Source organism: Indicator indicator, chromosome 37 (assembly GCF_027791375.1).
Source record: "Indicator indicator isolate 239-I01 chromosome 37, UM_Iind_1.1, whole genome shotgun sequence".
Classification (NCBI taxonomy): Eukaryota; Metazoa; Chordata; class Aves; order Piciformes; family Indicatoridae; genus Indicator; species Indicator indicator.
The window spans coordinates 146,828-169,945 of NC_072046.1; the positions used below are offsets into that span (position 1 = coordinate 146,828).

Genomic DNA, 23,118 nt, shown 5'->3' on the forward strand with positions numbered 1-23,118 from the left:
GGCAGAGCAAGAAGCTGCAGCACTGCTGTGCGTGTCCAAGAGGACAGGAGCTCCTGGGAGAGTCAGGTCTGTGTGTGGAAAGTGAGTCTGTGGCCCCTGTGTGATAGCTGCTGGCTTGTTCTGGAAGCATCAGGCAGGACCTGAGAAATGTGGTGGGGTGGGAATGGGCTTCTGCCAGTGCCTGAACACTGAAACAAGCCCACAGCACAGCCCCTTGGGCAAGCAAATTGTTTGTCCTGCATCCAGTCCCCAGGCTGCTGGGGGAGCCCTGGGCTGAAGTGCAGAGTGGTTCTCCTGCCAGCAAGGATGTGCAGTCTCTGCTTCAAGATGTGACTGCAGCAGGGAGCCAGGAAAGCAGCAGTGTGTCCTCAGCTCCTGGGGAAAACAGAGAAAGTCCTCATTTGACTTTAGAGCTGTGACAGGCAAATGGAGTGGCAGAATCCCAGCATGGTGGGGGTTTGGAAAGGACCTCTGGAGATCATCCTGTTCACCCCCTCTGCTAAACAAAGCAGGGCACCCACAGCAGCTTGCCCAGGATCACAAAGGCCAGGTGGGGTTGGAAGCTCTCCACACAAGGAGACTCCACAACCTCTCTGGGCAGCCTGCTCCAGGGCTCTGTCCCCCTCACAGCAAAGAAATTTCTCCTCCTGTTCAGATGGAACCTCCTGGGTTCCAGTTGGTGCCCATTGCCCCTTCTCCTGTCACTGGGCACCACTGAGAAGATTCTGACCCCATCCTCTTGCCCCCCCAACCCTTTAGCTGTTGATCAGCATCGATCAGATCAAGCTGGTTTGAAAGGAGTCAAATAATAAACTGGAAAAAAAACCCTTCTGCTAAGAGACAAAGCATCATTTCTGTGAGGAATATCCTGCTTCTTGAGGGTCCCAGCATTCCTGAAATGTCAGCTCTGTATCAGATTTATAGATACTGTGTCAGAGCCTTGAGTTCACCACAGTAGGCAAGGAAGCAGTCACCAAGGAAGCAGAGCTCAGGTAAGAGTTTGGTCATTTGTGTGAGTGCTGCTTGTGACAAGCTCTGTGTGCAGGCAGAAGAGGAGGTACAGATCCATGAGTTTCCCTCTACCTCAACAGCCTCTTTTCTGCCTCTCTGCCTGAAGGAGCTTGTGCTAAGCTGCTGCCCAGGATGTGCAAGCTGGTGAAATCCTCCTCCAGCCTGGTACAGCACAGGCTGGACAGATGTAGATCCATGGCTGGCCTGGGCTGATTGCCTTTCTCATACTGCCCTGCTCACAAACCAGCACTGGGCAGCATCAGCAGGGAGGTAAAGAAACCTTCTGGACAGACACCTGAACTTCAGTCTTGTTCTGACCATGTTTTTTCCCATTCTTTCTCTGAACTGGGACCAGCTGAAGAAGCAGGGGTAGGAGCCACCCCCAACCTGGAGGACCACGCTGCAGGAGATGCCACTCAAGGTTAGTGAATCATCTGCCTCTGGGCTCCAGTTTTTTGCTGCCCACAGGTGTGTCTGGTGGCTGGGGAACTGCCTTCTGTCCTGCAAGCACTGCCCTGCCAGGAGCATTGTGCACAGGTTCCCTCTTCCTGACAGAGGAGGGTCACACAGGCTTTGAGTCTCCCCCAGCATCCTCATTTTGGGAGGCTGCAGCTTTTCCTGCACTACATTTCTCTCTCAGATGGCTGCAGCCCTGCTGCTTGTTTTGTCCCGTTGCAAAACAGCCTGGAAAAGGTAAAGAACAGAGCTGGGATGTGCAGTTCATGACTTCATGCAATCACAGAATGGTTTGGCTTGGAAGGGATCTCCAAGATCATCCAGTTCCAACCCACCTGCCATGGGCAGGGACACTTTCCACTAATCCAGATTGCTGAAGGCTTCATCCAGCCTGGCCTGGAACACCTCCAGGGAGGGGGCATCCACAACCTCCCTGGGCAACCTGTTCCAGTGTCTCCCCACCCTCCTTGTGAAGAAGGTTATCCAGGAGGAGCTGCTCAGCAGTGTTGTGCCCTGAGTGTCACACAGCAAAGGAAGTGAATTGCTGAGCTCTGGTTGCTGTCTTCCCAATGCAAACCACATCTCAGACCTGCCCACTGCTGCCCTGACTTTAACACTGAGGTTGGTTCTTTCCTCATCCCAGCCTTAGGGAGTGGGACTGACAAAGCCAGGCACAGTGGGCAGGGAGTTGTTTTTTCTGACCATTGACTGTGTGTCTGCTCAGATGAGCCAAGACATGAGCCAGGGATCTCTTGGCTATCTGGAAAGCCTCTCTTGATTTGATGGAAAACTTCAGGGTGGGGTTTTCTCCAAGCACCCAGCACCAGCTTACCTCTGTTCAGACCCACTCTGGTACTGCTGCTATGCTGGCACCAGTACACCACAGCACTGATTTGCTGTGCTGTTTAAACCCTTCATGACACCCCATCCTGTGGGGTCATTTCCTGGAGAGAAATCCCTCCAGCTGCTTGAGCAGCATCTTTCCTCCTCATGGCTGCATCAGAGCCTTCACAGACATCTGTGTCTTTTAAAGAATTAAATAAGGTCTTTGCCTTCCTCTGCTGAGGGCAGAATTCTGGTTGGCTTTGCTTTCCACACACCTGAGCACAGTTCTGTGCAGTCTGCTGCCTGCAATTGGAACAAAACCTTTGCTTGCCTCTCTCAGGGGTTCTTGGACTAGCAGCTCTTCTGTATTTAAAACAGTGACACCACTACAGAAAAAGAAATCAAGGCTGTTAGCAGGAGGTGGGGGTGAAGTTCTCTCTTCTGCCTGCCTTGGCCACTCTGGTTCTAGCTGCTGTTTCTCAGCAGGTTTTCCATGAGACCTTCCTGTAGTGTGCTGGGATCGTTGCACTGTCAGATCTGGGGACACAGAGCTAGCTGGAGCTCTGACAGAGCCTGCATGGGACATTTTCTGGGCTCTTCTGTGAATTGTTACCTCTGTGAAAGTAGACTTGTGATCACCTGGCTCTCTTTGATGTGGAGGAAGTCCTGGTGATCAATACCCACAGCCTTGGATCTCTCCTTACTTGGCTGCCTTCGCTTTTCCTGCTCTGGGGTTGGGATAAATGCTCTTTGCAGGGAAGAGGGAGCACGGTGAAAATGTCTTTCTTTGGAGTCTCAGGTGGAAAAGCATCTTCTGAGTCACAGCTGGTGCTGTGGTGGCATTCTGCCAGGCTTCACCTCGTGCTGCAGAAGCCCTGCAGGTCGTGAAGTGTGGGAGTGCTGCGGGTGGGTCTGACTGACCACATCCCTGCAGCAGTGGCTGTCAGTGCTCCTGCCCTTTGGTTGTGTCCAGGACAGTCTGCTGGCTGCTGCACAAGCACCTTTCAGGTCCCTCTGGTTGTAAAAGGTGTTTCTTGATGCCACATTTCAAACACTACCTCCCAGTTTCTCTTAAACCACCAGTGTGTAGGTCCCCCTGTGGTCATTTCACTTAACCATCATAGTCTCTTGAAACAACACTGAAGGAAGACCAAATCAGTCTTAACTTCCTCTTTTCTTGTTTTAATCCTAGTCATTAACCTCTCAAAGCAGCAATCAAAAGCTCAGTGCTGAAATGCTCTGATCTAAGCTCTTTATTTTACCCCAGCAGTGCTCAAAAAGAGTCTTTGAGGCTGGACAAATCCATGCTAGGAGGTTGCACATCCTTCCTAGGGCAGTCTGCTTCAAAGCAGCTTCCCTGTGTTCAGAGTGAGTTCTCCATTGCTCAGTGCAACTGTGCTTCAGCTGGATGAATTTCTACCAGCAAAGCTCCAGCTCAACCAGAAGTTTGGGCTTAGTGCAGTGACTGTTGGGTGAAGTGGTAAAGGTCTGTGTCGTGCACGAGATCAGCCACAGAATTCTCTCTTTTAACTCTTTCCCCCCCAAAAAACAAAGGAAAAAGAGAGATCTGTGTCTCTGTGTCCTTACCTTTTGGGGTTTATCTGTCACACTTTCTGCTCTGCCCAAATGCTGGCAGCAGTGCTGGAGCTCTCCTCAACCCAAGTGGGATCCCCAGCTGCTGTAGCCATGTGGCTACAGCTACTTCTTTTTACTTCTTCCCACTGAGGCTGCCTGCTCCAGTGGCTGGTGAAACACACAGCAGTGAGGCAGGAGACACAGGAGTTGCTCTTCCCCAGGCTTGTGAGCTGTAGAAATGTTCTGGAGAACAAAGCAGAGATGGTTTGAGCTCTGGGAGGATGTAACATGGTGCCTTGATGGTGCCACATCTGCATGAACAAGTCCTGCAAGGGAGGACTTCAGGGGTTTTGCAAGCCTGGGAAGGAGGGGAGGGTGTCTGGCTTGTTTTGTTCCAGCCCTTGAGGCAGGAAGAGGTGGCCACTGAGCAGCAAAGCAGTGGTCCAGTGGTGGTGGTAGGTTAGGGAATGGGTGTGCTCTTGGCTTCTGAAAGCCTCTGTAGCTACACCAGCTCCTAGAGCTCAGCTGTGGGAGGTGGTGGTGGCAGCTGGATACCCAAACCACCTCCAAAAACAGCTCCAGGGAGGAGTCTGGGCTGTGGCTGCCATGCTCCTGATTGCCATGGGGATCAGAGCTTCTTCAGAGGCAAAAGGCACCACAGAAGTGAGTCCTCTGCTCAGTGGGGCAATGTGGGACTTGCTTTTCTCCTTGTCCTAAGACATCCTCAGTCTCTCTTCAGCATGACATGACTGACTTCCTGTCTGATCTGCTAATTCTTTGCCCATGCTTCATACCCTGCATCTTCAGCTCCAAGGGAGCCAAGCTCTGCAAAGCCACAGCCTGGCCCTCAGGAACCTGTGGGAGATGCAACGAAAAGAGAAAGCCAGCCCAGGAAGCTGGCAGCTGGGCTTCCTCAGCAGCCTCTGCTGGCACATGAAACAAAGGCTACCACAGCAGCTCCCACCCGGATCGAGGTCACCATCCCAATCCCCCTGGATATGTACCAAGGCTCCAGAGCAGCTGAAGGCAGCAGTGAGTTGTGGGAGCGTCGAGGCAGAGAAGGCATCGGTGTGGATCCAGCCCTGGGTCCTGCTGTGCACACTGAGGGGCTGGCAGGAGCAGGTGACACAGGGGACACCCAGGTTAAAGGTGAGCCATCTCCTTTGTGTGTCAGAGCTCCTTTAAGAGAAGATGCCAGTGGCCAGGAGAAGAGAGATGAGGATGGTGGTGTTGATGAAGCTTCTGAGCAGAATTTGCTTCCCCTGGTGGGTCAGATTGCTTCACCAGGACCTGAAATGGGCTCGTGTCCAGCAACAGCCAAGGAAGCTCTTGAAGAGCATGGCTTTGGAGAAAAGAAGTCCAAAGATGTCCTCAGAGGCATCCCAAGAGAGGATGAATCTGACCCACGTAAGGTGGGAGAGGACCAAGAAGAGAGGAAACAGCCACTGAGGGGGGAGGAAGGTACAGAGGTCACCCCATCAGAGCCTTCTCAAGTCATGTCCCAGCCAGAAGCAGAGCCTAGGGAGGGAGAAGGTTCTGCACCCTTGCAAGAAACAGCTGCTGAGCTAAAAGGTGATGCTGCAGACAGAGATGCTGCTGTGGAAGAGGCTGTGCCAGACACAGGAGAACGTCAGACGCCCAAGAAGAAGCCCTCTGCCCAAGCTGCCAGCCGTGTCCCCCTGCTGCAAGGTGTGTGCCCCCTCTGCCTGCCCTCAGCTCACCCTGCTGGGGGCTTGCTCAGGACAAGGCTGCCTGACCCAGCAGCTTGCTGCCACCTCTCCAGTCCTGCTGCTTTGGGAGCCGATGGACAACCTTGGTGCCGCCGCTTCTCCCTCCCTGCCCTTCCCTCTTTACTTTGCCCCTGGGTGTCCTGACCCCAGAGCCTTGTGCTTGGGTTTGGTGTCCCCTTGCATGGCACTGGCCTGTCCCCAGTTATGTTTTGTTCAGCTGGTTTTGGTTTGGTTTCTTTGGGTCTGTGGGGTGGGTGCCTTCACTCCTGCCTGGCACCTGCCCAGGGAAGATGAAGACCTGGAGGAGGATCTTCTGGCATGTTGGAGTGGGGCTAACCCTGCAGCTTGTTCCAGCAAGACACTGGTTTGCCTGTGTCCACTGGCACTCTTGGCTTTCCTCAAGAGGAGGGAGGAGGACAAAGGCAAGTGAGACCAGGTCTGACCATGGAGAAGGTCCCTCCTTGGTTGTGTTTCTTCTACTGTTCCCTTAAAGATCCACTGCTGAGTGCTGCTGGAGGCAAAGTCTGCAGCTGGCTGGACCTCTCCCTGCTGCATGGCACGTCCCATGCTCCTACATCCTGCTCCAGCACCACTTCTGGGTGGTGTGTGCCTGACTGGTCCAACCTGATGGCTCTACTTGGGGTGCTGGGAGCTGCCTGGCTGTGTGGAGGCCTGGCCCTTAGGTGCATCTAACAGCCTGTGGGTCTGGAGGCTGGGCTGGAAGGGCAGTCAGACCCTGGAGCTGCAGCAATCTCAGTCTTAGCTGTCTTAGAATCATAGAGAATAGTTTGGGTTGGAAGGGATCTTTCATGATCACCTAAGCCCAACCCTTTGGTGCTGGGTGAAGGTCTGACTTCACTGCTGAATGCACAAGCAACAGAGCAGCTCTTAGACCTTTTCTCTCTCCAAGAGCTATTTTTCACCTTTATTGGGCTCACCAGGGGCCCTGCTCAGGTGTGCAGTGAGTTGGTGTCAAAAAGCTGAGGCAGGAGGACACACATCAATACCCAGTGGTGTCTCACCATGTTCTACCTCAGCTCCAGCTGTCCAGGGCCTGGCCTGGGGGCTGCTCTGCCTTTCACCCCAGTGTCTCAGCCCACAGGCTGCCTTGGCTGCCTCCATCAGCCTGGCAGCTCTGCTCTTTGCTGCACGAGGCTCAGGAGGAAGTTGTTGGTGCAGCTTTTTCCATTGGAGCCAAAGCTCACAGCAGATTTCTCCTCATTCATTACCTGACAAGGCAAGCAGGGAGCTTCACCCAGGTGCTGCAGGGCTTTGGCATGGCTTGCTGCTGCTCACACCAGAGCCTGGAGACCTTGGGGGGTGCATTGCTTGGAGCCCAGCAGGTTCTGATTCATTAGGAAGAATTTCTTTTCCTTATTTCATGGTCATTTCCTTCAGAGACAGAGGCACTTTGTGGCTGTTCTGCTCCAGCCTTGCTCCAGACCCCAGTTTGACTGGATCTGGGGAGGGGAGTGCCCCAGGAGTGGCTGCTGGGGTGGGTCAGTGCTGGATGAACAACACTCTTCAGAGAATTATAGAATTGAATCACAGAATTGTCAAGGCTGGAAGGGACCTCAAGGCTCAGCCAGTCCCAACCCCCCTGCCATGGGCAGGGACACCTCACACCACAGCAGGTTGCTCACAGCCACATCCAGCCTGGCTGCAAAACCCTCCAGGGATGAGGCTTCCACCACCTCCCTGGGCAACCTGGGCCAGTCTCTCACCGCCCTCATGGGGAAGAATTTCTTCCTGACATCCAATCTGAATCTCCCCACTTCTAGTTTTGCTCCATTCCCCCCAGTCCTATCACTCCCTGACACCCTGAAGAGTCCTTCCCCAGCTTTCCTGTAGGCCCTTTTAAGATACTGGAAGACCACAAGAAGGTCTCCTGGGAGCCTTCTTCAGACTGCACAACCCCAACTCTCTCAGTCTGTCTCCAGAACAGCTCCAGCCCTCTGCTCATCCTCATGGCCCTTCTCTGGACACCTTCCAGCACCCCTCAGAACAGGTTTCATAGAGTCATAGAATCAGTCAGGGTTGGAAGGGACCACAAGGCTCATCCAGTTCCAACCCCCCTGCCATGGGCATGGACACCTCACACTAGATCAGGCTGGCCAGAGCCTCATCCAGCCTGGCCTTTGTGTTTCCACAACACTGGGAGAATATCAGTGGATTTCCCTCCCAGATTAAGGAGGAATTAGCTGAAAACAGGGGGAGAGGAGCTTTGTCCTGAGTGTCTTAGCACAAACATCACTTCCTCCCTCTTCCTGATCTGAGTGATGCTGCACTCTGCCATGCTTGGAGGGCAAAACACTGCAATGTTGGCAGCCACTGTGAGCTTGGTGCAAGTCAGGGAATGGCTTGAGCTGGGAGAGACCCCAGAGCTCAGCCAGTTCCAACCCCCCTCCCATGGGCAGGGACACCTCTCACACCAGGTTGCTCAAGACCTCATCCAGCCTGGTTTTAAACACTTCCAGGGATGAGGCATCCACAACTTCTCTGGGTAAATTAAGTAGGGCAACAACTAAAACCTTAAGACCCTGCAGAGCCTGACCCAGATGGAAGCAGCGTGTTGGGAGAGGAGGGAATTAACAACCACCAGGTATAAAACTGCTTCTCAACACTAACAATGCTGAGCAGCTGCTTTAAATGAGATCATGAGCAACCCAGTGCTGCTGCAACTGGGGCATCCCTCAGCTGCAGCCTTTATTTGTGTGGTTGCTAGAGCCAAAGGGGTGTTTGAGAGAGGAGGACTCATGTCTAGGCTTGAAGAGAACTGCTCTGTCCCACACTGAGTGGCTGCTGCTGGGAGACTGAGAGCAAGTCTGGGCAGAATGGTCTCCTACCAGCCTTGGTGTCTGATGGTGGCTGCTGGCTGTGCAGAGGATCATCTGTTAACCCAGAGAGAATGTCTCTAGGATGTGGAAATCCCTCTGTAACATTTCTAAGAGTGGTGTTTAATTTAAAAAGGGGGGGGGGGAGGGAGGAGCAGGAACATAGACACCCCCCCTCCCCCAGTTTGCATGTGGCTGCAGTGCAGGCTTTGCCATCTCTCTAGAGCTTCCTGACCAGTGCCAAGGCCTCTGACTGTGTCTCTCCATTTCTCAGGACGTATTGACAAGGAAGGGACTGAAGCTGAGGAAAAGAAACCCAAGGTAAGCAAAAAAACCCAAAGCCAGGGGTGATACCACTAAGCTCTGTGCATGTCCCTGACCCCCTCTCCTGCCCTCCCTGCCTCTGGTTGTGTCCCTTAGGAACCCTCTACCATTATCTCCTGGTTTTCCATCTGTCTTTCCAAAGTGCTTTAATTTTTTCCCTTCCCTCAGCCTGGTTTGGATGGTGCAATCCCTGGTGAGCTTTGGTGGCAAGGGAGTGAGGCAAATCTAAAGCAGACACAGGGGTGGGTGGGTGGTTAGAGAGATCACTTCTCAGCCTGAGAATGGAAAGCAAACCTCTCTGACCTGACTGGGGCAAACTGGTGTGAAAGCAAACTCAAAGCTCCATTGGGCTGTACTGAGGACAAGCAGAGTGTCAGTGAAAAGAGCAAGGCATGTAGTTGGGAAAAAAAAAATCAAATTAAATACTCCAGGCCTTGCAGATGCTGAGTTCTGGATGAGGAACAAGTTTCAGAGTGGGTGAATCCCAGAAGTTTAAGGTCATCTGTCACACTGCTGGCTTGGAGGAGGCTTAGCTCCTGGCCAAGCTCTCCTGGGCAAGCTGCTGGACAGTTCAGTGGGGGGAAGAAGGTTGTGATTATCTTCCAGCAATGCCCAATCAAGTTTTTTTCTCTGTAGGGAGGTTTGGCAGGGCTGCCTCAGAGCAGGCATTTGTCAGGATACCAAGCAGCCTTCTGGATAAAAACCAGGGAGCCATTCTTGACAGAGGAGCTGGGATGGGGTTGGGAGACCTGGGAGCAGTCACCTGCAGCTCCCAGCAGTGCTGGTGTTGGTGGTGCTGTTCCTGCAGTGCCTTTGCCAGCTGAGCAGAGAGAGCTGGGGAGGAAATCAAGCAGGCCAGGGGGCAGAGTGCCACTGGTGTGCAGGGTGGTGGCAGGGGCAGGCTGACACAGGGTGACACTTTCCCCAGAAAGGGGTTTGGGTGGTGGTGTGCCCCGTGGGAGGAGCAGGGCTGAGGGATGCCAGACTTAGTGCAGCCCTGGGTGGAATCTGAGCCCTCAGCTCTGTGCTGCAGGGTAAGGGCAGTTCCAGCTCCCACCCAGCCCAGCCCAGGATTGCAGCAGAGCCCTCAGCTCTGTGCTGCAGGGTAAGGGCAGTTCCAGCTCCCACCCAGCCCATCCCAGGACTGCAGCAGAGCCCTCAGCTCTGTGCTGCAGGCTGAGGGCAGTTCCAGCTCCCACCCAGCCCAGGACTGCACCTTCCACTCCTGTTTGATGTCACTGATCCCTTTATGTTTCCCTCCCATACTGATTTCATTTTTTGTTGTTGTTCCCACGTTTTTTATTTTTGTCTCCATGTTTAAGAAATCCTCACCTTGCACTGCCAAACCCCCAGGTGCTAGACCCTCCATCCCCCCCCACCGCAACACCTCCTGTAGCACAACCCCTCTGAGAGCAGCCTCCAGCCCTGCTTCCACCTCTAAAGGAGGCTCTCCTGTCACATCCCGACCTGCCAGTACAGGAACACAAGAAACCAAAGCCAAGGTAAGGAAAAGGGATGTGAGAGAGGCAACCCTGCTGCTGGGAGCACCTTCAAGCACTCCTGACAGGCCTGGTGATGGGCAGTGTGTGGCTGAGCAGCCTCCCTGTGTCCCACCCAGTGGAAGGGGTGGGAGGTGCTTCCCCTTCCAGTGCCTGTGGCTCCAGTTCTGGGGTTTCATAGAATGGCTTGAGTTGGAAGGGATCTTAGAGATCATCCAGTTCCAACCCCCCCTGCCATGGACAGGGACACCTCCCACTAGACCAGGTTGCTCCAAGCCTCATTCAGCCTGGTCTTCTCTTCAACATTTCCAGGGATGAGGTGTGCACAGCTTCTCTGGGCAGCCTGTCCCAGTGTCTCCCCACCCTCATGGTAAAGACCTTCTTCCTAATGTCCAGTCTAAATCCTCCATGCTCTAGTTTCAAACCATTGCCCCTTGTCCTGTCACCACAGATCCTTCTCCAGATCTTCTGTAGCCCCCTCCAGGTACTGGGAGGCTGCTCTGAGGTCTCCCTGGAGCCTTCTCTTCTCCAGGCTGAACAGCCCCAGCTCTCTCCCAGCCTGTTGCCCACTTTGAGCATCTTTGAGGCTCTCCTCTGGACCCTCTCCAACACTTCCATGTCCTTCTTTTGTTGGGGGCTCCAGCACTGGCCACAGTGCTCCAGGTGGGGTCTCACAAGGGCAGAGCAGAGCAGAGGGGCAGAATCACCTCCCTTGACCTGCTGCCCAACACTGCTTTTGGTGCAGCCCAGGGCAGGGCTGGCAACCCTTTGAGGCAACTGAGTGCATCTCATCAGCCTCTGGATGCCTTTGCTCTGCACTACAGCAGAAAGAATCTCATTGTTGCAGGGTGTTACCTGCTCTCCCTGAGGCATTCCAGGGCTCTTTATGCTCTTTCAGGCTTTTCTTGGTTTCTGCAGCTTTCTGCTGGGTTTTCTGGGTGGGTTGGCTGTAAGCAGCAGCTGTGTTTGGGATGAGCTGCAGCCAGCCCTGCCAGGTGCTGCATGGAGAGCAGGAAACACCAACCTGGTGGCTTCCAGAGAGTGAAAGGAGCTTGGAGCTTCCCTTGGTGCTGTTTAGTCATCCAGAGGCACCCAGAGTGAGGGGAAGAGCCAAGGTGGCAGGGCACAGGCAGTGGGGGGTGGGTTGGCTGTGAGAGGGATGGCAACAGCTCTGCTCTGCTTCCCTGCTGCCTTGGGACTTGTCACTGGCACTGCTGAGGTCACACCACGAATCCTGGGCTCAGTTTTGGGCCTCTCACTCCAAGAAGGACATTGAGGAGCTGGAGCAGGTCCAGAGAAGGGCAGCAAAGCTGGGGAAGGGTCTGGAGAACAGGGCTAGGGAGGAGCAGCTGAGGGAGCTGGGGGTGTTCAAGCCTGGAGAAGAGGAGGCTGAGAGGAGACCTCATTGCTCTCTACAGCTCCCTGAGAGGAGGCTGGAGCCAGGTGGGGGTTTGGTCTCTTCTCCCAAGGAGCAATTGTCAGGATGAGAGGAAATGTCCTCAGGTTGCCCCAGGGGAGGTAGAGTTGGACATGAGGAACAATTTCACCCCCAAAAGAGTTGTCAAGCCCTGTCCCAGGCTGCCCAGGGCAGTGGATGCAGTCCCCATCCCTGGAGGGAGGGTTTCAAAGCCTTGGAGATGTGGTGCTGAGGGCCATGGCTTAGTGGTGCCCTGGCAGTGCTGGGTTAAGGGTTGGACTCTATGACCTTAAAGGTCTTCTCCAACCAAAATGTTTCTGCAATTGTGTTTTCCATGAGCATTTTATACACATAGCAGCATCAGAAAGAGACAGATTTGGGGCAGCTTCTCTGCAGGATCAGAAGACAGCAGGTAGCATATTGCTATTGCCATGGCACTGGAGATGCTGCACATGGCACATGTCACAGCAGTGGGTGGCACATGGGGGGGGTAAAGGAAATGCCTCTCTGGTTTTGGAGCCTGGCACTGTGCTCCTGCACACAGCCTTTGGCCCAGCAATGGATTTGTTTCACTTCTGTACAGAATTTTAGCAGAACAGGAGAAACAGGATGATGAAATGTAGAGAACAAAGGTGTGGGACAGCTGAGTGTGTGGTGAAGGATGCAGCTGAAACTGAGAGCTCACGAGGGAGAGCAGCACTGCCACTGTGCCAGCCCGGGAGGGACAGGAGCGATGGTGATGGGAACACAGGGTGTGAGTGGCACGTCTCAGCTCCCTGCACGGGGGGAAAACCCTGTGGGCTGTCAGAATGGGGAGCAGGAGGGTCTTGTGTGGCTCTGCTCATCCCTGGGCAGCTCCCCCTGCATCAGCCTTTCCCCCTTGCACCCCCAGGGCCCGGAGGTGAGAGGTGGCACCAAGGCAGGCACACCGCGGAGCGCAGCCGGGCAGAGGAACTCCACCAATGCCACACGCATCCCAGCAAAGACCCCCACGGCCCCCAAGACACCTCCCAGCTCTGGTAAGTGAGGGAGGGAGCCTTCCCCTGCTGTCTTTTGACTCCGAAAGCTCTGCTTGGGTTCTCCCTGCAATCACCTAGAGTTTGCCCCCGTGCTGGGGTCATGCCCGGCACTAAGCAAGGGCAGGGCCAGCAGGTTGAGGTCTGTGTGGTGCTTCAGAGCTGCTCAGCCTCCTCATGGGGCTGTGGGGCAGAGCCTAGGGACAGGTCCTCTGCAGTGAGCCTGTCTGGATGCTGCTTTAACCCTGCAGAGAGTTGCCTGTGTGTAAGAGAGGGCAGCTGCTGTGTCTCGTTGGCATTTCCTCCAGATTCAGGCAGCTCCCTGAGGTGTTTTTTGTTTGGGTTTTGTTTTGTTTTTTTTGTTTTAATCCATCTATTCCTTTTCTCTTGACAATATTTCACAAAGAGCAGGGGCAAGAGGATTCAGTTCTTCGATTGCAGGAGTGGAGGTTAGCCAATTATTTCTCAGAGAAGAAAACCTCCCCTCAGAAAGCATCAGGCACTGTGCATTGCCATTGAAACGCTGCATTTCCCCTGCAGATTCTGTTCCACCCTTAACCAGAGCTGCATAAAAACCATCAGCCTCTTCAGTTTCCACCTTTGTGATGTTTAAGCATCTTTTTCGTTCAATTAAACAGGCAGAAAGGAGCAGAAGAAACCACCTCCTGCAGCAGCCAAGTCCGAGAAAGGTGATGTTCAAGGGGTTTCTTTGCTTTCTTTTTGCTTTCCTCTTTCTTGTCCAAACTGGGGACAGTTCTAAGGTGCCGAGTGATCAGCTTCATTCAGTTGCATCCAATAATCCTCTGAAAGTGCTTCTAAATGTCCAAGAGCAAAGTGGTTTGAGTTGTCCTTTTGTCCATCCTGCATGCTTGCATCAAGCTCGGGGTTGTGAGGGTCCCAGAGCACTGAAGAGGCTCCTCAGAGGGGTTGTGGAGTCTCCTTCTCTGGAGACTTTCAAGGCCCATCTGGATGTGCTCCTGTGTGCCCTGTGCTGGGGGATTCTATTGGGGGGGGGGCCCCTTCTACTGGCCGCTGGGATTTTACCCAGGCGGGGGTTGGCTCCTGCTGGATCATCCCTAAAATATGGATATTCGGGAGAGGGGCGTTTTTCTATACAACCACTTATCCCAAAAACAACTTCTCTCATTCCCATAAATTACCCTAAAATAACCCCTCCTTCCTCCTTCGCCTAGGGCGCTCTCTTCCTTGGTTTCTTCTTGGGGGTAGGGGGAGGGGGGGAGAAGGGGTCTTACAAGGGCCGGCGGGGGGACCCCATTTTTTTCCTTATACCTTGGAGGAGTTGGCATAACACTTATCTCCTCCTAATTCTCTTCACAGTCTTAAAGCCCCCTATTCCTTAACCCGTGGGGGCTGGGGCAGAATAGGCAGCGAAGCCGGCCTGGCGGGCGCCTCCGTAGTCCTGAGGAAGGCCCTGAGGGGGCAGGCAGTAAATCGGGAGGGGGGCTCAATGGGGCTCCTTTTGTGGGCCCAGGTTCTTCCCCTTACCTCCCATGGCCTTCCATCTGGCCCTTCTTTTCTACCCTTATTAATTCAATCTTTTTATAATCTTTTATATATATTATATAAAATTTCATTTCCATAATTCAGGTATGGTCTGGCAGCAGGCCCCAAAGTATTTGGGAGGGAGGGGGTGTGGGTGTTTTTATTTTTTTTTTACCCCCCCCAGGACCATTTTTTTATTTGGCGGGTTTACAGCAACCGAGAGTTTTCCCCGGGCTCCCCCTGGCGGAACTCCCAGGCAACCAAGCCGTTTTTTTCCCCCCGCCCCCACTCCCCTCTCTGCCCACCCCACCCCAGCCAGGGGGGAGGGCCCAAGAAGGTTGGCAGGAGGAATCGTTACCCCCCCCACGTTCTCCTGCTCTATGCCAAAGACCTCGCATCCAAGCCCCATCCGCCGCGCCCCCATTTGGCCCCGGACCCCTGAAAAAAACGGTGTTCCAACGTCAAAAAAATCGGGGCTCCCCAACCGAGAAACCCTGAAGCAACCAAGGTCCCGGGGATGGGGTGGGGCGGGTGGCAAGGTAAAAGGTGCCTTCATGGCCTTGCCAGGGGGGCTTTGTTCTCTGGGGCAGGGGGGGGGGGGCAAGGTGGGTGGCCTGGTATGCAGGTGTTGTTGGGAGGGAGGGCAACCCTACCGTGGGGAGTTAAGGGTTGCCCCAGCCAAGGGGCCCAGTTGGGGTGGGGGGTGGGGACCAGAGAGGATGTGGCAGCGGGCAGCCAAGCTGCAGCTGATCTCCAGCCTGCATCTGGAGGTTCTGGAGCTGGTTGGGCTGGGTCCTGTCCTGCTGTGTCTTGCCTGGCTTAGTGCAGCTGTGCTGCAGAGAGGGCTGCAGAGAGCTCGTGGTGTGGTTGGCACAGGGTGGCACATCCCTGTGGGACTGGCTGCCAGGGGAGCGTCGTTCCCTCACGGTGGCCAGTTTGGGAGAGCAAATTGTGTCCTGAAGCCCTGGAGAGTCGCAGGACCAGGGTTGTGCTTCTGAATCCTCCTCTGTGGGATCTGGAGAGGTCCCTCCAGCACTGCCTCTGCTGCTTCCTTTTTGGTCTCTTCCCCTTAGTAGTGACCAGTGACAGGATGAGAGGAAGCGGCCTCAGGTTTCACCAGGGGAGCTTTAGGTTGGGTGTTAGAAGAAACTTCTTCACTGAAAGGGTTCTCAGAGACTGGCACAGGCTGCCCAGGGAGGTGGCTGAATCCCCATCCCTGGAGGCGCTTCAAAGAGGCAGAGATGTGGTGCTGAGGGCCATGGTTTAGCAGCAGCCCTGGCAGAGTTAGAGAGTGGTTGGAGCTGATGATCTTGAAGGTGTTTCCCAAGCAGAAGGATTCTGTGGTCAGTGAGCAGACAGGATGCTCCACGAGGCCTCCAGCCTTGGCCTGTTCTCAGAACGTCGTGGTTCTGGACCCAGCTCTGTGGGCAGGGTCTGGGGTTGTGTTCTGTCACCAGGTGCTGTCTTGCTCCCTGGTGCAGTGTGACGTGGCCAGAGCTGGTGTCACCATCCCATAGTCCTCCTGCCCCCCAGAGAGGCTGTTCCCCGAGCAGCAGAGTGAACTCCTTGCTCCAAGTGCTTGGGATCGAGGGTCTTGGGTTAAATTTCCCAAGCCCAGCAGAGGAGGGTTTGGAGGAGGGAGTGGTGTGAGCAGCAGTGTGTGGTGGCAGGGCTCCAGCTGTGGTGCTGGCTGCTCAGCACCTCTCAGCGCTGCTCTGCTGCACTGTGTGGCCACATCCTGAGGCTTCTGTCAAGCCTCCCCTTGCTGTGTGGGTGCAGGCATGAAAGCAGCTGGTGCCTCTGGCTGCAGGAGGTGGCTCTCACACATGTTCAGTGCTGCACATCTGATGGCTGCTGCAGCCAAAAGCCCCTGGGTGCTTGGGTCCTTGTCCTTGCCTGCCCTTGGGGGGGGGTGGAACACAGCCCTGCAGCCCTTGCTCTGCACCTGCTGATGCCACAGAGCTGTGACAAACCTTCCCCAAGTGCACTGCAAGCCATTTTCTGTGACTAGGGTAACTCCATGGCTCCACTTTGGCATGGGGGGAAGCCTTGAGATGGCTTCTCTTGACCATCTCAACAGCAGCTTGCTTTGCCATTGCCTTATCTGCATTTTTTTCTGGGGCCATTTACTGGACAGGTTTTTGGGGAGCACTTTACTGACCAGAGCACATTTTGCTTTGTGCTGAATCCTGGGGGGCCCTGGAGCCTGGGCAAGGCTGCTCTGGTTGTTGGTCATGAGTTGAGGGCCAAGCGTGAGGAACATTTTAGGTGTGGGGTAGTGATAGAACTAGGGGGAATGGATCCAAGCAAGAGGAGGGGAGATTTAGATTAGACCTTAGGAAGAAATTCTTCCCCATGAGGGTGGTGAGAGACTGGCACAGGTTGCCCAGGGAGGTGGTGGAAGCCTCATCCCTGGAGGTTTTTGCAGCCAGGCTGGATGTGGCTGTGAGCAACCTGCTGTGGTGTGAGGTGTCCCTGCCCATGGCAGGGGGGTTGGGACTGGCTGATCCTTGAGGTCTCTTCCAGCCCTGACAATTCTGTGCCCATGTGTCCCTCCTGCCTGCCTAGCACAGGGTCTGTGAGTTTTCCTGCTCTGCAGGGATTTTTGGAAGGAGCTCTTCCTTTTCCTGGGATTTGGTTTAATTATTTGCTTGTCCTTTTTTCTCCAGCCTTTAAGAGTATTTTTTTTTTTCTCCTTCTGTCTGCTTCTCTGTCAGACAAAAATGTTTACTGTTGTGACAGCTGAATTTGGGACAGTTTGTTGCTCTTTGCAGGGAGGAATGAGTGGATGCTCTGTTGGGGGAATTGTGTAGGCCACGAGGCTGCTCTTAGATGAATGGTTGGAGCTGGGGAGCAGAAGAGGCTGATCCCACAGGTTTGATTTTTTTAGGGTGGCCAGAAGGAGATGGGTCTGGAGCCTGCTGTCCACACAGGTTTCAGCCTCTCCAGCCTAGGGGATCAAAGGCACATGGGGCACCCCCCTCTCCCAGTATTTCCAGTCTCTTCCAGTACTGCTGCATGGTCTGAGCACTTCTGTTGTTGCTGGATTGCTGAGCACTGCTCTGGCAAAGCCTGGCCTGGCAGATCTGGGTCCTGATTTGCAGGATTAGTTGGTGTGAGCTTGGAGAACCATGCTGGAGGGAGACATCAGCCTCAGTGCTTGGCAGGGTGCAGTGAGAGGCTCTCCTTGCAGCAGCAGCAGGCTGGGGACATCTGAAGCAGAAGGAGAGGTTCCTGCTGGGGCAGCTTCGAGGATCCTGTCAGCCAGGGGCTGTGTGTGCAGTGTGGTGATGCTGCTCTCCTGCAGGGTGCTGTGGCTCTCTCCCTCTTCTGAGGGTTGTGCCTCAGATAAGCTTTCTCCTGAGGCAGGTTTTCAGCTGCTTGCCCTCTGGGTTATGCTTGGACAGGCTGCAAAGCCAGCTCCAGGCTGTGGAGGGGAGGGAGCAGAGGCTGCCTTCACCTTTGTGTTGTCTGGAAGAGCTGCTTCCTGGGGAGGGGTTACCCCAGCCCTTAGAAAACCCCAACAGGGAAAACAAGCCCTGAGTGGACACAGCTTCAGTGCTCCAAAAATCTGAGTGTGTGGGGAGAGGGCAGGCAGACCCTGGGGAGTGGAGGGTGAAGGGGACATGGTGTGGGTGGCACCAAGCCATTGCCAGGCTCTCTCCCACCTGAGAGGGCATGAGGAAGGTGAAGCAGAGCTGCTGTCTTTGGGCTTGGTCTGTGCTACCCTTTTCATCTCTTCTCCATGGGAGTCAGGAAAACTGCAGGCAGGGAACTGCATCCTGGCAGCTTTGCTCCTTCTCTTAGTGGCTGCAGAGGCACTTTGAGCCCTGCCCAGTGCAGAGCTCAGACCTCCTCTCCCAGACCCTGCTGTGTGTGCCCTGCAGAGGGGACAGTGTGTGTGTGCCCTGCAGAGGGGACAGTGTGTGTGTGCCCTGCAGAGGGGACAGTGTGTGTGTGTGTGCCCTGCAGAGGGCACATGCTGCCTGGCACTGAGCTGGGGCTGAGCTGGCATTTTTCTCTCAGCTCCATCCTTCCTCCTTCCCCTGGCTCTGCAGCAGCTGAGTCTCAGAGCTCTGGTGCCTTGCAGCATTGCTGCCCTGTTCTCTGTTCTGATCAGTGAAGGAGCATGGGGCCAGCTGCTTGTTTCCATCCTGGAACCTCCCTAGCTAAATGTATCCAACCTCTGGTGATAATCTGCCCACCTCCATCTTCAGTTTCCAACCCAGGAGCAGACAACCCATTCCCTCTTGTAGTGATGGGATGAGAGGGAATGGATTGAAGCTCGAGGAGGGCAGATTGAGACTGGAGACTAGGAAGAAATTCTTTCCAGTGAGGGTGGTGAGACACTGGAACAGGTTGCCCAGGGAGGCTGTGGATGCCTCCCCCCTGGAGGTGTTCAAGGCCAGGTTGGATGAGACCCTGAGCAACCTGGGCTGGTGGGAGGTGTCCCTGCCCATGGCAGGGGGGTTGGAACTGGATGTTCTTTGGGGTCCCTTCCAACTCAGACCAATCTATGAAAACCTGTGCATGGAGCCAGAGGTTCTGCTCTGCTGCTGGGCCTGGAAAGCAGGTTGCTGGTGTTGGTGCTGTGACACAGAGTGCAGCTGCAGATGGTCATGTTGTTTCTCACACTCTTTTCTGGCTACCAAAGGTGCAGATAATTAATAAGAAGCTGGACTTTAGCAGCGTTCAATCCAAGTGTGGCTCAAAGGATAATATCAAACACATCCCAGGAGGAGGCAGTGTGAGTACCTCCACACTTTGAATGCACTCTAACAGTTCTGCTGATAAAAAAAGTGGCATGCTGTGTACACTGAAGTGCCAATGCTATCCCCAGATAGCCATTGGTGACGTGCAATGACTCTTTTCTGGCTACCAAAGGTGCAGATAATTAATAAGAAGCTGGACTTTAGCAGCGTTCAATCCAGGTGTGGCTCAAAGGATAATATCAAACACATCCCAGGAGGAGGCAGTGTGAGTACCTCCACACTTTGAATGCTCTGTGACTCCCTGATGACCAGTGGCATGTTGTACACACACTGAACCACCAATGCTATCCCCAGCTGCCCTGCTGGCTCATAGCCATTGGTGCTGGCATCTAACCCCATTAACCCAACCAGGCGTGGTTAGATGGACCCTTAACAAGTCCTGTACATGCCTGGCATGGACAGAACTAACTGACCTGTGTAGAAGCCATGTCTGTAACCCAACATCCTGTTAACCCCAAGCTTTGACACTACCTGGAGGGCTCCAGTGCCTCGCTGTCTGCAGGGTGGATGGCCTCTAGCAGACAGTGATGCCAGAGCTGGGTAGGTCTCTGAGCAAACAGAGTCTTTGTTGCTTGATGTATTGCTGACTTGCCCCTGGCTCCACACAACACCTGAAAGCTCAGGTCCCTGCCTAGGTTCCTGCCCCTTCCCACCAGGCAAGTATGATCCAAGCTTCATCCTTGCTACTGAATGTGTCCAGCAGTGCCTGGGGGAGGCTGAGCTTGAGGCAGTGTGGAGTTGCTTGATTTAAACGTTGACATTTCCAGCCACTCCCAGGCAGAGCTGGGCTCAGCTCTCAGTTACTGTGCCAGAAACCTGGAGAAACTCCCCAGAGGTTGGTGAATTTGCACTGGTCTCTCTGGAGGCAGCGTTTGGGTCCAGGAAAGATGAAGGACCAAGGAAGGTGAATCACTGAGACCCCAACCAGTGCGACCTAGGGGCTGTGGTTGGCTGCTCTGTGGCCCTCTGAGCCTCTGTGCCTCTCAGATGTTCCCAATGGATTCTTGGTGCTGGTTTTGACCTCTCTGGCTGCCCTCCCTGAGAAACTGAGCGTTGCAGAGGTCTTGGCACATAAGCATTGGGTTTGCAACCTCCATCTCCAATTTGATGTCACTCTGCATTTGTTGGAGGGGCCAGAGGAGCTGCTTGGAGGAGCTCACACCTCTCTGCAGCAGGGTCCATGCTGGCTCTGCTCTTTCTTACCCCAGGGTCCTGCTCTGGCTGGACTGGCTGGTGCGTGGTGCCCACTGGTGATGCCAGGAGCTGGTGTTCATCATCAGTGCTGTGGCTGGTGATGAGCTCCAGCTGAGGGTGCTGAGCTCATCCCTTTCTCCACCAGGAGCTCCCACCATGGGCAGTGCAGTTTGCAGCTGGCTTGAGCATTAGGTGGGTTTTTGGCTGAGGGTTGTCATCCCTCCCCAGGCTCTCATCCCTCCTGGCTGTGTTCACACACAGAGAGCAGCAGCTGAGCTCTGGCTGTGGGTGCTCAGAGCAAGGCCCAGTGCTGAGGTGGCTGCAGAGGCTGTCCTGGAGCAGAGCTGTGCTGTGTGGCTTCTCTGATAGAGGGGCAACAGGAGACCACTGGCCTTTGATGGCCATCACACCTCAATCCTCCAGCATGCAGGGACTGCCTGCCCAGCCACTGCTGCTTCCAGAGGAGCAGAAAGGAGCTGTTCCTGCAGGAACCTGGGCTTGGGTCCTGGGTTTTTGAAGCCAGTGGATGCTCTGACAAGGTGATGCCTTAGGCAAAAGCTGAGCTGAGCATTGCTGATGAAGAGAGGTGGGATCCCCAGGTCTCTGGCACTGCTTTCACAGGCAAGCAACTCTGTGTACCCCTTTTCCTTTCTTGCTGAAATGGGGAGGAGCCTTCTCTGCTCCCCAGCAGGATGGGAAGGGTTGATGGAGTCCTGTCTGTGAAAAAGGGAACTGGAATGAGGGCAGAGAGTGTTTCAGTTGCTCATGGCTGGCTCTGCAAATGGGAGCCCCAGGTCCCACTGGTGCCCAAACTGCTCCCAGGCCCTTTGGGGTTGTGAATGGGGTCAGGAAGGTGCCAGCTGCCCATTTTTGGGGTCTGTTTTCTGCCTCCTGGCTGGTGTATATTCCACCTGTGACCTTCCCCCAGCACTGTCTTCATGTCTGTGTCTGCAATGTGCTCCCAAGCCCTGGGGCTGCTTTCCTCCCCTCTCTCTGTCTCCTCTCCCTGTCAGATGTGCCTTCTGGTGAGCATTGGAGACAAGGCAGGGCCCTGTGAGCTCCATGCTGCTGGGACACTGGCACCCAGCTTCTGTTGCCCACTCCTTTTCCTGGCTGGGTGATGGAGGGGGAAGTGTTTCTCAATGCTGTGCACACCAGGGTCCAGCACCAAGCTGTGAGGGTGATGAGGCCAGCATGAGACCTTGAGGGATGCACCTTCCCCCTGGGCTTTTGAGGCAGCACAGGCTGCTGGGGTGCACTGAAGGGTGCTGAAGCCTTTGTGCTGGCTCTTGGCCTCGGTGGTCTGGAGGCTGCTGGGAGGAGTCAGCTCCTCTGCAGAGGTCCCCTTGGCGCTGGCACATCCTGGGATATGTGAGAGCATCGTGCCCAGCGTGGTGCTTGGGGAGGACACAGAGTGCAGCACATCCTCCCCCTGAGCTCCAGTAAGTGCCAGACACTTCCCAGTGAGCAGGAACCAACCCAACCCTGAGGTGCTGATGATCTGATCAGCCCCAGCAGCACCTCCTTCACACCCAGGGTGTGAGTCCCAAACCAGGGGCTGGGCTACCTGCTAGGGCTGTGGGGATGTCCTCTCACCCCCTTGTCTCCTGCTCCTGCTGTAGCTGCTGTGTTTGTGCTTGGGGTTGTGTGGTGTTTGCTGTCACCAGTGGTCCCAGACCTCTCCAGTGTTCTCCTCCAGTGTGGTGTTTAGCTGCTAACATCACCACTAAACAGCTCCACCTTAACCTCCCTCCTGTCTGCGTCTCCTTTGTCACTTGGTTGTCCCTGCCCAGGAGGGCTTCCAGTGGTGGTGGGGGGAGGGTGGTGGGGAGGGGGTTGTCCTTCCAGTGGGATTCTGGAGCCCTTGTTCAGAGTTCTAACGAGTAAAACCCAACTCAAACCCACACCCTGATGCCATGAGACGATGCTGTTGTGGGTCAGGATGTCCCAAGTGCTATTTGAATTGATGTCAGGAAGAAGTTCTTCCCCAGGAGGGTGGTGAGAGCCTGGCACAGGCTGCCCAGGGAGGTGGTGGAAGCCTCATCCCTGGAGGTTTTTGCAGCCAGGCTGGAGGTGGCTGTGAGCAACCTGCTGTGGTGTGAGGTGTCCCTGGCCATGGCAGGGGGAAGGGGGTTGGAAGATGATTCTTGAGGTCCCTTCCAACCCTGACAGTTCTATCTATGAATCTATGATGTGAGCTCCTGCAGATATTTAGACTTTGATTATTATTTTTCTTCTTCTTCTATTATTATTATTATTGTTATTATTATTATCATATTGTCATTTTCATATTTGAAATTATATTCAGTATTTATTATATTTGCAATATTTTTATTATTACTATTTTTAAATTATATAATTATTACTGCGTTTTATATTCATTATTTACTATTAAATATTGATAGCATTTTTATTATTTATTTTTTCATAATTTAATTATGATAATATTTAAATTATTACATTAAGTATTTATTATATGCTGATAGCATTTTTATTATTTATTGGTTTTATAATTTAATAATGATGATGGTAATATTTAAATTATTATAGTCATTATTATATGTTGGTAGCATTTTTATTATTTTTTTATAATTTAATAATTATGATAATGTTTAAATGATTATATTCATTATTATATATTGATAGTATTATTTATTGTTTTTATAATTTAAATCATAGAATCATAGAATAATTTATAATATAATTTAATAATGATAATATTTAAATTATTATATTCATTATTATATATTGATAGCATTTTTATTATTTATTGTTTTTTATAATTTAATAATGATGATAATATTTAAATTATTATATTCATTATTATATATTGATAGCATTTTTATTATTTATTGTTTTTTATAATTTAATAATGATGATAATATTTAAATTATTATATTCATTATTATATATTGATAGCATTTTTATTATTTATTGTTTTTTATAATTTAATAATGATGAT

General features: G+C 53.3%; 1 protein-coding gene across 1 annotated transcript in view; it reads left to right on the plus strand.

The window, feature by feature from the left end:
* Positions 1–23,118, plus strand: part of MAPT (microtubule associated protein tau) — a 32,432-nt gene that overhangs the window by 4,115 nt on the left and 5,199 nt on the right. The window contains exons 5-13 of the mRNA XM_054396412.1: positions 1,367–1,432; positions 4,675–5,556; positions 8,706–8,752; positions 10,078–10,257; positions 12,564–12,690; positions 13,326–13,376; positions 14,034–14,134; positions 18,845–18,937; positions 19,075–19,167. Coding sequence (XP_054252387.1) covers positions 1,367–1,432; positions 4,675–5,556; positions 8,706–8,752; positions 10,078–10,257; positions 12,564–12,690; positions 13,326–13,376; positions 14,034–14,134; positions 18,845–18,937; positions 19,075–19,167 — 1,640 coding nt within the window. The remainder of the gene's footprint in view (positions 1–1,366; positions 1,433–4,674; positions 5,557–8,705; positions 8,753–10,077; positions 10,258–12,563; positions 12,691–13,325; positions 13,377–14,033; positions 14,135–18,844; positions 18,938–19,074; positions 19,168–23,118) is intronic.